The sequence below is a fragment of the Rhea americana genome, unplaced genomic scaffold (genome assembly GCF_003343005.1).
Source record: "Rhea americana isolate MKP2758 unplaced genomic scaffold, rheAme1 scaffold_4, whole genome shotgun sequence".
In the NCBI taxonomy this organism is placed as follows: Eukaryota; Metazoa; Chordata; class Aves; order Rheiformes; family Rheidae; genus Rhea; species Rhea americana.
Genome location: NW_028186534.1, coordinates 8,983,544 through 8,995,204, shown reverse-complemented (window position 1 = coordinate 8,995,204; position 11,661 = coordinate 8,983,544). Strand labels below are relative to the sequence as shown.

The 11,661-nt window shown below is 38.0% G+C and overlaps 1 protein-coding gene across 1 annotated transcript; it reads right to left on the bottom strand.

The window, feature by feature from the left end:
• Positions 1–765: 765 nt before the first annotated feature.
• CIMIP1 (ciliary microtubule inner protein 1) lies at positions 766–5,290 on the bottom strand. The gene is made up of 4 exons (XM_085313891.1): positions 5,229–5,290; positions 4,453–4,534; positions 3,324–3,422; positions 766–921 (listed from the first exon to the last, which is right to left on the bottom strand). The coding sequence occupies exons 1-4, from the start codon at positions 5,288–5,290 to the stop codon at positions 766–768; spliced, it is 399 nt and encodes a 132-aa protein (XP_085170017.1).
• Positions 5,291–11,661: the final 6,371 nt, after the last annotated feature.

Sequence of the window (11,661 nt, the reverse complement as noted above, 5' to 3'; positions counted from 1 at the left end):
TGCAATGCATAGGCTGTAAAGAAGCTAATTTTCTTTCCTGTGAGGATTTTTTTTTTATTTTTTAATGGAAAATGCTTATTTTCAAATGTAAGGATGTAATTTCGTGGCAGCTTGAGCTAATTTGTCATGCTTGCTACTCTTCCTCCTCTGTTCCTCCCCTTCCCCTTCCTGTGCTTGTATGTTCTCTCTTTTGTGCTAGCACTGGCACTTGGGTAGATGGACAGTCAGACAGTTCAGATTGCTAATTTGGTTGAAAAGTAATTCTACAAAACATATTCCATGCTGATAAGTGAGGAAGTGGGAATGAGCAGCAAGGTGGGATTATCAGGAATAGGGTAGTCTGTATGTAGATTTGAATAAGCTGATGTGAAACTGAGGCTGAATGGAGGCTTATGTGGAAAAATAATTACAAAAATGTGTTCCGTTATTGTAGAACATGTTTATTAAATATTCTTATTAAATACTTCAAAATCATACCCCTGCTAATGCTAATAAGAGTAGTATTTACTTTGTTGATTTTTATATGAGTTTGTTCATTTTTACCCTTAGGTAAATCCAAAGCAATATTAACAACCTGAGTACTGTAGATTTAAAAAACAGTAACAAGTACAATGCTACATTAAAATATTCACATTTTGCCAAAATGATTGTGGATGTTTACAGAATTTTTTCTTTACGTATAAATGTTTACATCCAGCAGTTCACTGCAAAACGTTGATTTAGGAATACAAATGGATCTATATGCCTAAGTGTTATTTCTTAAAGTCAATCAGAGGGCTCACATGGCCACTTCAGATCCTTGAAAAAGCTACCTTTGCAGCTTTGGATTTGAAAGCCACGTTCAAGTTCCAATTCAGGAACAGCTGATCTCCAACCAATAAACCCCTGGGTCGTTTTAGGTACTGGAGGAGATGGATTCACCTAGAATAAAAGTAATATGTAGGATTCAGTGATCAAGAAGTTTTTGGTTTTAATTTTTGTCATTCTGTCATGCAACTTCCTCTTTCATGTTGTAGTGTTAAAAATAGTGGTTTTAAATGCAACCTAATCTGACAAATTAATATCCTGAACATACACCAACGTTAATGGAAGGAAATAAGAACTTCAAAAAAATCGCCCATTTACATGTGAGTTTGTATTTATAATACAGGATGCTTTATAATTTAAAAAGCCTTTAGAATAATTTAGGGCCTATACTATTAGCAAGACTCAGGGAAATAACTAAAGTAGTAAAACAAATTAAAGGTAGTCAGAAAATTAAAGGAAAACTATACAATTTAGTCTATAACTGTTACCATTTGGTAGTATATGTTAGTGTATTTAGTTTTTCTTTTTACTTCAAGGAGAAGTAAGTAAAGACAGAAATTAACACTTTTGCAAGTTGTTAAGGTGTTCAATATGTCTGGGTTATGGATGCTTATCTATAGTTTTGTTCAATATATTTCTAAGGGCTTTACATACTTTACTTCATTAGGAGAAGAATCTAAGATTTAGTTTTAACTTCTTTCCTTATGTAATAATAATTTATAATCTAGATAACTTCTCTGAACAAGAGTAATAGGCATTTTGTACTTGCTGCAATGTATTTGGTAGTGACAAAGCTACAGAATAATAGTTCCGAGGCCAAATGCTAAAGATCTTACAGAACAGGCTGGCTTTTGCATCAAGGACTACTTATCCATTCCACTTTCTTTCTGCTTTAAAAGATGGATATGCATGAAGTTAATCTGCAACTAATCTAGCTAAAGAGGAAACAAAACAAAAGCCAACAGCCTCTGTTCACTGACTGCTGTGCTTACTTTGGCTGAATCATCTCAGTTGGGCACGTTGTATCACTTTAGCATCTGGGGACTTACTCAGTAGAGAAATACACAACAAGAGAACAATGTTTCAGTTCTCTTGCCAGAGTTGCTTCACTTTGTTCTTAGGCCAAGAATAAAAAATGTTTATGATATTTAGGTGGAGCAGTTCTTCTGAAAAGATAGTTTTTATGGCCAAAAGTGCCACCCACTGAGCAGGATAATGAAGGAAATCGTGTCCCATTTATGATCTGGGGGAAGGGACAATGAAAAAGTGTTTATAAATCTAATCTAGACAGAAGAACAGATATGATGACTGTTACCAGGAAGGTACATGTACATAATGGTAGAAATTTCAGAATAAGGACTTAAGAAATTTGAATCTGTAAAGAGTGATCTAAAGCACAGCTAGCCCTTGTTGTCCTTGGCGAATAAAGATTCTGAGGTCAAATTGAAACTCTGAGCCCTGCTTCAGTATGCACTAGGCTGCATATGCTACTCTAGCAGCTGATRATTGGCTGCATGATTTGTAATAGTCATATATCCTGATTGTGCCAAAGTAGAGGTAAATATGACTGACTGAAATTTGAGGATTGTGACAGAACTGAAGAGCAAGTAACACTAACGAGAGACATGCTGCCGTTTCATTTCTCTTCCGCACTCATCACAGGCTCTTAATTTTTATTTCAATTTAATCTCAGTAAAACCTTTTATTACTTCCTGACCTTATCTCCCCACCCTTGGAATCCTTTGATGGAAAGTTCACCAAATAGGAATTTCCAATCTCTTCTGTTTCCTTAGTCTTCTCAAAGTGAACTAACCTTTCTTTCTGGTAGCAACCACATCCTGCTTCCTCCTTTATGAATAGATTCCTCTCTATGTCAGTGATTCAACTGCCTTTATAGCTCAATGGCTATTCAGTGGTGATTCTGAGACAGGACATTTATAAATCAAACTGTGGGTCACATACCACTCTCATTCCAGTTGTGTGTGTAGTGTGTGTACAACTTTTAGACTCTGAATATAACTACATACTATGAAATCAAACAGTTATGAATCAGCTCATTAGAACTGGATTCTCCTGGCCAATCTAATTTGTGCCACTAAAGAGGACTTAAATTACAACAAAAATGACTACCTTAAAGAAAGCTAGAAAAATCATTGCATTGCATTGGTTGAGAGATCAGGTTACGATAAGCCTTGAATGTATATATTTGAGAGAGATGGTCAGCAGTCATAAAAAGCCCTGTGAACACTTTTCTATTCTAAGCAGTGTAGTTGACTGTTCTGTTATTAGATATCACAGAGGAGTGTATAGAGGAAGTGCTTTACTGAAAGATGATTATGTATAGTGAACTAAAAACCATATCCAAAGGGCAATTTCTTGTCTAAACGGTTTCAAATACAATTTACTTTGACCTTTAGTTAAAGGCCCAATTCTAATAGACAACTGATTTTTAGAGCTTGGGTGGTTGTTTAACAGAGATTCCACTGTATTGCATTTTTAAAATCTAATTTTATAACCTTAATATATTTTTCCATGGGTGTCACAGGTCGAATCTGCAGATGTTCTGGAAGCTGTATCTTAGGCTTAGCTTTTTCTTTCTTCTTATCTTCAATCAACTAAAACCAGAATATTTACATTAAAAAAAATAAGATAGATAAAATAGGCAACTTACTGTAGTGATTTACAAGTTGTTATAATGTATTTCTGGGTTTTAGAAATTCATTTAGCTCTTAATTTTAGCTGAAAGGTTAAATATTGCCAAGGGATTCCAACTCTCCTATAGAGGACTGTAAATGTATCTTATATGAACACAAACCAAAGACAGATACATGCTAAACGCACATATTCACATGTAGAAACARTGCTTAGAGTTGGTCACACTTTTTAGCTGTAGCTCTATTAAGACTGTGCAAAAGGTGATATGCTTAACTGACCACTGTTGTCAAGGATGGATAAGGAAGCCTAGAGGACCAAAGAATTCAGAGGTACTAACTTGGATGCCTGGAGGGATTTTCCAAATTATGAAAGCAGATTAAGCACTTCAAGCCCCCCTGAAACCAGTGTATCTATAATTTATTTTAGCGGTTGCACTGATCCTGTCTTTTAGCAACAAAATATCATGATTTCAAATGTAAAGTATTTTGTTACATATCATAATTCGCTACTATATTCTACTATCTAAAATCACTGAGAACAGACAAATCTTTCCAAATATTTTAGTTTGCTGTAATTTTCCCCACTGAAAAATTAATTAGCTAGAACCTTTTCCCCTTGATTTTTAAACTACCATACGGATAGACAAAGGGGAAATATTTTCCTGTCAATGTGCATCTAGTTCTTGTTAACACTACTGGAAGTCATGTTTATCAAGAGAAATATATCAGAATATGCATAGCATACAAATTTACTACTTTCCATATTTTATTCAGAGGAAAAACTGGAATTTTGAAGCCATCTTAAAAGTACTGCATTTGTTAACTTGGGAACCTAATTTACTAAAGCATGCTCAGTACTCTCCTACACTTTTGCACTCTCTTCATTTTGTGTACAGATGRGAATATAAGAAAATATGGCTTAATCAAAAGCTTATTCTACATAAACTGTGCAAATAAGTTTCATATGTTGCTATATTCTAACCAATTTTACCTCTTCAAGAGGTGTTGTTAAAAATCCCCATTTCTGAGACCATCTCTTTGCAGCTTCTAGTTCACTTCCAACGTATTTTTTCCTGAAGCAGAGATATGTTTGAAAAGACTTTAAAGAAAAAAAAAAACTTTTTAAAACAAAGCCCAGCAACTAATGTCACCAATGCAAAGCCCTTTAGGATGAAGCTTTAGGCCTCTACYTCAAAACAGCAAGTTCATGACTATCTGACTCAGAGATAACGAGGAAATGCTTTCCGTAGGTTGGAAACAGTAAGCCTGAATACACTTCCTCCCAAATTACACTTACGTTAGGAAATGGCAGTTAGAGGAGGTCACAGTTGCTATGATGACACTTTTTTTTCGGAAGACTTGAGAACCAAGAACTCCAAAACGCTTTCACACAGCTGTTGGTAACCGYGTTCGCCATCCTGCCTGGTGCTCTGGCTCGGTCCCCATCCTTGCCCCAACCCGCTGCCCATCGCTCACAGGGTTTGGGGTACGGGCAAACACCAGAGCGCTTGGGCAGCGCCAGCTGCTTCCRCCCCTCACTCACCAGCTTCGGCTGCCCGACTCAGGGCTAGGCTGCCGGAGGGTGTTAAATAAACTGGGCGTCAGGCTAGGTAGGTGTCTTTTAGAGGGGCCTGCACAGCACGGGGAGCACGAGGCTTCACAGACRCGCGTGGAAGAAAATACGGGCAAACTCCTCCGCCCTCAACCCCGCTGAGGGAAGGGCGGCAGGAGGTGAGGAGGAGGCGCGGGGCGGGCCGGGGGCGTTACCAGATGTTGTCCTGCGCTACGAAGTTGCACTGTGGGGCCCCGCTGGTGCGTCGGTACGCCATGTCCCGCCGGGGGGTCTGGCCCGGCCCGGCCCGGCCCGCGCCGCGGGACGCAACGGGAGGCGCCGGCACACCGAGCCCGAGCCCGAGCGAGAGCTTGCGGCGTCGCTAGGCGACGGCGCTCGCGCAGGCGCCGCCCGCGAAAGGGCGGGAAGGGCGGGCGCGAGCGCGTAACGGTCGGTGGCCTCGTGGCGCCTCARCGGCCGCCGCGCGCCTCAGCGGCCGCCCCTCCCCGGCCGTAGAAGCACCTTCACCCCTCCGTCCTCCTCTCATCTCCGTGCGTGCACCCTGCGCTCGCCAGCACGGAAGAGAAACCCTCCTGAAGTCATGTAACTGCTGGTGTTTCTCAGGTGAAACGCTAAAAACTCCTACTCTGTGATTTCTAGTCGTTTTCAGGTAGGGTGCTTGATGTTGCAAAGAATTTCTTAGGTTTAAAAGAAAACCTCCCGCTATTTAGTGGGAAAGTATTTTTGAATGAATGTGATAGAAAGCTGAGCTCTTGTTTGGGGAATTAGCCTTATTTCAGTGGAAGAGGTGCTTTTCCAAACTCAAGAATTTATTGATTGTTCATGTTCTTTTYAACAGAAGGTAATGGTTTGACACCTTTCCAGACACCCAGCTGCTAACGGTCTATTTTAAACCTGGGCAAGGAAGTTTGTTCAACGGTGAAAAACTTAATGTTTTTAATTAAGTATTTAATAGAGATGAAGGATAGTTGGCATTGCTGGTGAGGATCAATGCCTAGGACACTGAGCAATTGGTATGTGCTGTGATAGATGCTTGTTTTATTTCTTGGATTTTTAACTTGCTACCTTGAGTTCCTAGATCATCTAGCTGTCCCCCCCCCCCCCGAAGTTTCTGACTTTTAGTAATTATAGGGGGAAATGTGCAGGCCTTGTGACAAACGGTGTTTTTCCAATCTGTTTTTCTAGTAGAAGTTATTCTTCAGCAACTACACACTAATATCAGAAATTCTGAGATAGCAAGCCTTGAGCATACTTCAAGGGTTATGTGTGAGAACCTCCCAAAATATTTACAGCTTGTATGAAGTTCACTGAGTTTCAATATGTTAATATTTTTGGCTCTCCATCAATTTTTGGTACTTTTACTTTCTTGCAGTAGCTTTATAAAACATTTCAGCAATGAATGTAGCCAACTGGCTCTTTCCACTTATGGATTTAAGTAGTTCCCTGGCTCCCTTCTTTTTGTCTGGAAACTGGTTTGTGCAAACACACAGTAAATATTTAATGTGACTTTTTCACACTATTTGGCAATTATGATCCATATTATAAAATAAATGCAGAAAGGTTTTGACCTGACCTGAGCAGTTACAGGCAACATGTTTGAATGCTTAATTGCTAGCTTTTTATTTACTTTTTTTTTTCTCTAGGGCAAAAGATCTAAAGGCCCTAAATATTTGAATATGGGAAGACTGTAAACACCTGTAATAGTCATTTTGAAAGTACAAAGAACTTCTATTTGAATAAGAGAAAAAAACCCATCGTTCTGTGGACCTAAAATAGCAATTAGTATGGCTCTTCTGGGTCTCTAAAATCATTAAACTACCAACAAATAAAACAAAATATTTTGCCTACGTGCTATTTCTTGATTCTCTAAGTCTAATTGATAATTAGACTACCAATTAAATCAGCTGAGTCTCCAATCACACCCATAAATGCTTACTCATTTGTCTTACTTAATTAAGTCCTGCTGCTTACTCCTGTTTATTTCAGGAGCCTTTTTATTACAGGTTTTGATGCTTTCTGTGAAAAAAGTAATTTGTTAATGAAAACAAATTCATAGTTTACTGTGTGCTAGGGTTTAAACAGTATTAGTGTTTGTGCAGACAAAATGAAATTTGGTATTCTAATGTTGTGAAAATAGGACTTTATAATGTTCACTCTTTTGGTATTTAACTGAATTATATTTCAGGTGAGAGGATGTAGTAAATGAATACTTAATTTTTGCTCTTATTAGGTCTTTATGAGTGCAGGACAAGTTAGAATGCTTTCAGTATAAGAAAAGACATGAAAGGATTTTAATGAACAATTAAATAGCACTTTTGCTTTTGACAGAAGCTGCTGAATAACTTTAAGGGTCTATGTCCGTTGAGAGTCAAAGGTCATTAAAAAGAAGCCTGGACGTTTTAGCTACATACAACATCTATCAGCAAATGACAGATCTTGAGTAGATTATTCAAGATACATGTTTGAATAGTATTAGGTCTAAAGACCTAAGGCCTCCAAGCAATATTTAGATTTTCTAAGCTGAGTATGGCCATAAATGCCAAAATCTCAACAGTATTGGCTCAGTTCTTCCAGATGGATTTTTTGATTATCCAATTATCCAGCCACTCAGTAGTACTGCTGTCGATTGAGTGACTGCTAGGTCACAGAAACAGTTCTTCAAGAACTTGGCATGCTGTGTGTAATTCAAGAGTTGCAGATTGACTTCTTCCTGCATACTGTTTAGGGCTTATATCTGGGAGAAGGGAAACCTTTTTCTCCTTTGCCTGGTCCAGGAGATGCCACAGTTTATAAAATATTTACTGGAGCAAGGATGGGAACTGAGGCCCACTCTGTCTTACGATTATGTGATTTAGCATGTTCATTGGATAGTTAACAAAAAATGATACTGTCTACAGTAATATAATGAGTGTAACCCAAGGAATGCGTAGTTACTCATGGCAACTAACTTCAAGAGGAAAAAAATTTTAGTAGCACTCTACATACAGATTATATAGCCCCATGGTTAGGCCATTCTTGTGGAAAATGAGTTCACATACCATTATAAATGGGTGAGAACTGAACCCAAATATCTTATAATGTGAGGACTTCCTCTAGTAGATCAAAATAAAATGATGATTCTTCCTTCTACAGTGTTGTAAGAAAGGGCTTGCAGAGGTACCTGTTGTCTTCCAAGCATGATATCTAAAGAACTTCTGAAATCTGTATTTGTATTTTGGTCTTCTCCTTTAATGGATCTTTCTCCTTTCCAAAATAGTGAGTAAATCTGTATCTGTTTTTGWGAGTGAAATTGTTAGAATCCAAGATGGAGGCCATAGTTTCAGACAGCCCTACGTTGGCCTAAGTCAGCGTACCTATGACTGCAGAAGTAGTTTCAGTCACCTTTTTCAGATCCTTCACTCCTTTCTCCCAGCAGATGAGTTGAAGTAGGCTGGGGTACTGATATGGGAACTAGCCAAAGGGTGGGGAGGAGGAAAGGACTATTTAACCCAAATTCAGTTTTCAGCAGAAGATGGGGCAATGGAGCGGAATTTGGAGAAGGGCAGCACTGGAGGATAATGCTAGGTCAAACTGGTTGCAAAGCTACAGCCTTAGGATGTTGTGTTGGCATAAACGTAGGTGGGACTGCTCTGCAAAGTAGGTCAGGGAACCAAACTGGCTTAAAAGGACCCTGCAAAAAGAGAAAAATGTTAAAACAGTATCATTTTCCTAATCTGTTTCACAGAACAGTTCCATAAGCAGTTGTGCTTCTGCAATTAAGACAGCAGACAGAGTGGAGACGGGAAAGGGTGATGGGTGAGCTAAAGTGAGCAACTGAGGGTAGGCAAACATTTTAAGCCCATGTTGCTACTAAACACTTAATATCATGAAATGATGGCTTTGGTAATGTCATTTGTTATCTTCAAGAGTTAACTTTTGATTTTTTTAGGAATCTCATGTGTCTATCTAAAAAGTTGTAAGGCTTTTTATATTACTTATTTGTAGAGAAAAGTATTGAAATTAGCATACAGTAGTTACCTGTTTGATAATCCTTGAAATTATTTTCCATTAACAAACCTGTTCTCCTTTAGGTACTATGTAAGTAAGTGCTATTTATCAGCATCTCTATTCCTACTGAATGAACACTTCATGGTACTCTAAAGCAACTGTTCTGTAACTTCAGCTTCAGTTACAAGACCATACTTTTATCATATCTGTAATTCCAGCATTATTTTTATCAGCTCTACAGGTTATAATATACTTAACGATCTTGCTAGTAGAGACAAGATTCTTCCTGTCAATGCCTCCTATCGGAGAATTGTAGAAAAATAAAAGCAAGTTGTTAATTTATTTTCTGGTGTAGAAGGATTTTTAAGTGTTTTTATAATTCATTAGTTCTTAGGCCAGAACATGAATTATTATCTTAAATTATTCAGCACAAAGTGGCAATTAGAGCTAAGTCCTTGATCTGCTTACTAAGAGCTCTATGTCACTCAGGTTGGAAATGTAGAGAAAAAGAACAGCTAAGAATCCTCTTTGAGAAGCATTGGATGATGTTAAAAAAAAAAAAAAAGGCTATTAATACTTTATTCCTGCATGTACGTGCAAGACAGTAAATGTGGGCAGAGGTGTTTTAGGGGACCACAGAACAATACTGTGGCTTGGCAGGACAGACTTGGAGAAACTAATTTGCTTGGCTTGATTTGAAAGAAGCCTTGGTCATATAGGGACTATTTCAGTCTTTGGTATACCTAGGAGTGTAGAAGCATAGAAGCGCTTGGGACAGGGTTGGAGAAAGCATCTCCCACTCCCATGTTTTTATAATAATGGTGTACTTCATAAACTAAGTGACTGTCATAGTCAATGGGAAAGAAACTATGCAAATGAAAAAATATGACTGTTTTTCACCTTTACAGTCTAAAAACTTACAAGTCAAGAAGCATTTGTCACTAAATGAAGCTTTGAATTATGTACATGTTTTCTGAACAGTTTTGAAACAAACTAACAGCTGTAAAGATCTATTAGAATGGAAATAATTTTCTTAGGAAGAGATGGAAATTATGGATAGTAATTGTCTTTGCAGCGGAGCAGCTATTGCATTGTGTCCTGCTGGACTAGACATTTGACTGCTGTTTTCTGAGAAATTCAGATGCAAGTGCTGTATAGTGCATGCAGTGTGAATGCCGTGTGCTAGTAATATAGGGAATTAATCGTGCCAGAGCTGTGCAGCTAACTAGTGTGTGACCAGTAAGTCTAGTTAGTTCTTGATGTGCTGTCACTTTTGCTAGGTATCTCGCAGTATGTAGAGACAACTGCTACTGCTCTGACTAGGCTGCTTGATATTTGTAAATCCCAAACAAATATTCTGCACCAATGGGAGGTGGAAATGAGGAAGAGAGTAGAATGCCAATGCCTTGAAGTAAATTCAGTTGTGTATATCAGTCCATGTTCTCCGATTTTATTTCTGAAGATCTGTGTTTCACACTCTAAGCAATGCTATCTTTAAGAAACAAAAAAGCAGCCTCATTGTTTCCTTGCAGATATACTGACCATTGCCTCTTCCCCTCCCGTGTCAGCAATGACAGAAACTCTGAAAATCAAGTTACTTATTCAGGTACTTGTATATTCATTTACATATTTATGCTTAGCTCTTTCATTGAAAATATTTACCAAAAAATGTTAATTAGTACTGGCAGTTCTGTGCTTGCTACCCCATGATATTGTTTGTAATAGCAAGTACGGGAGCCTAGTAGAGGAGACTGTAAACATAACTTAAGCATCTTTCCTTGATTCCTTGTTTTTGGCTCAAACTAAAGATTTATAGGAGATACCTCTTTCTGTTACCCAGATGCATGTTGTAGCTGATAGAATAAGTTTGCATGCCTCCTAAATAAAACTTTCAGCTAGTGACATAGGAGCCTTTGCTATTTTTAAATTGGAGGATGAGGTTGCATTGAAGTATGATTCTTTATTCTTAGGTGTTGCCTCTGAGCAGTGTTCCATAGCTGCAGTTGCAGCAAGTGTGCAGAGTGCCTTCTTACTGTGATTTCAAAGGTAATGGAATATGATGGCTAACTTCTAGCCCACTCTGTGAAAAAATTTCTTGTAAATGCTGAAGCACAGCGCTTACCAGAGCTCTCCCCTTGATACATATTGGAGTACCTAGGCCTAACATGAAGTAAGAAGGCATAATTTTGAGTTTGTGCTGTATAAACTGAAGTCGGACTTGTTCTTTGAAAGTGTTTTTTTGTGACTCCTTAGAGTGCATGTTTCAAATCAGAAAAATTGCCTTTTTTCTTTGTGCATGAAAGGCAGGGGGCCTAGGACATTTTAATAGCTTTCATATTCTACTCTGCAAATATATTATTGCAGCACAATAGTTTCTTTGCATGAGAACTACTTAAATGAGTCAAAATGGATTGAAAAATGTATTTCAAGTTTTAATTTTATGCACAGAACATTAATGAGTAGTGCCCCTTAGAGACTTGCTGTCAGTTTAACATATTCACAATAATCTCAACACAGATGTTATTCCATCTAAATCCTTTTAGAGGGAAGAAACTAGTAATTTTTCCTTAGAGGATGTCAGAAAATATATTATTGTTGAAATTGCATTTTGATCCCAATGCTATGCTATGTAAAATATCA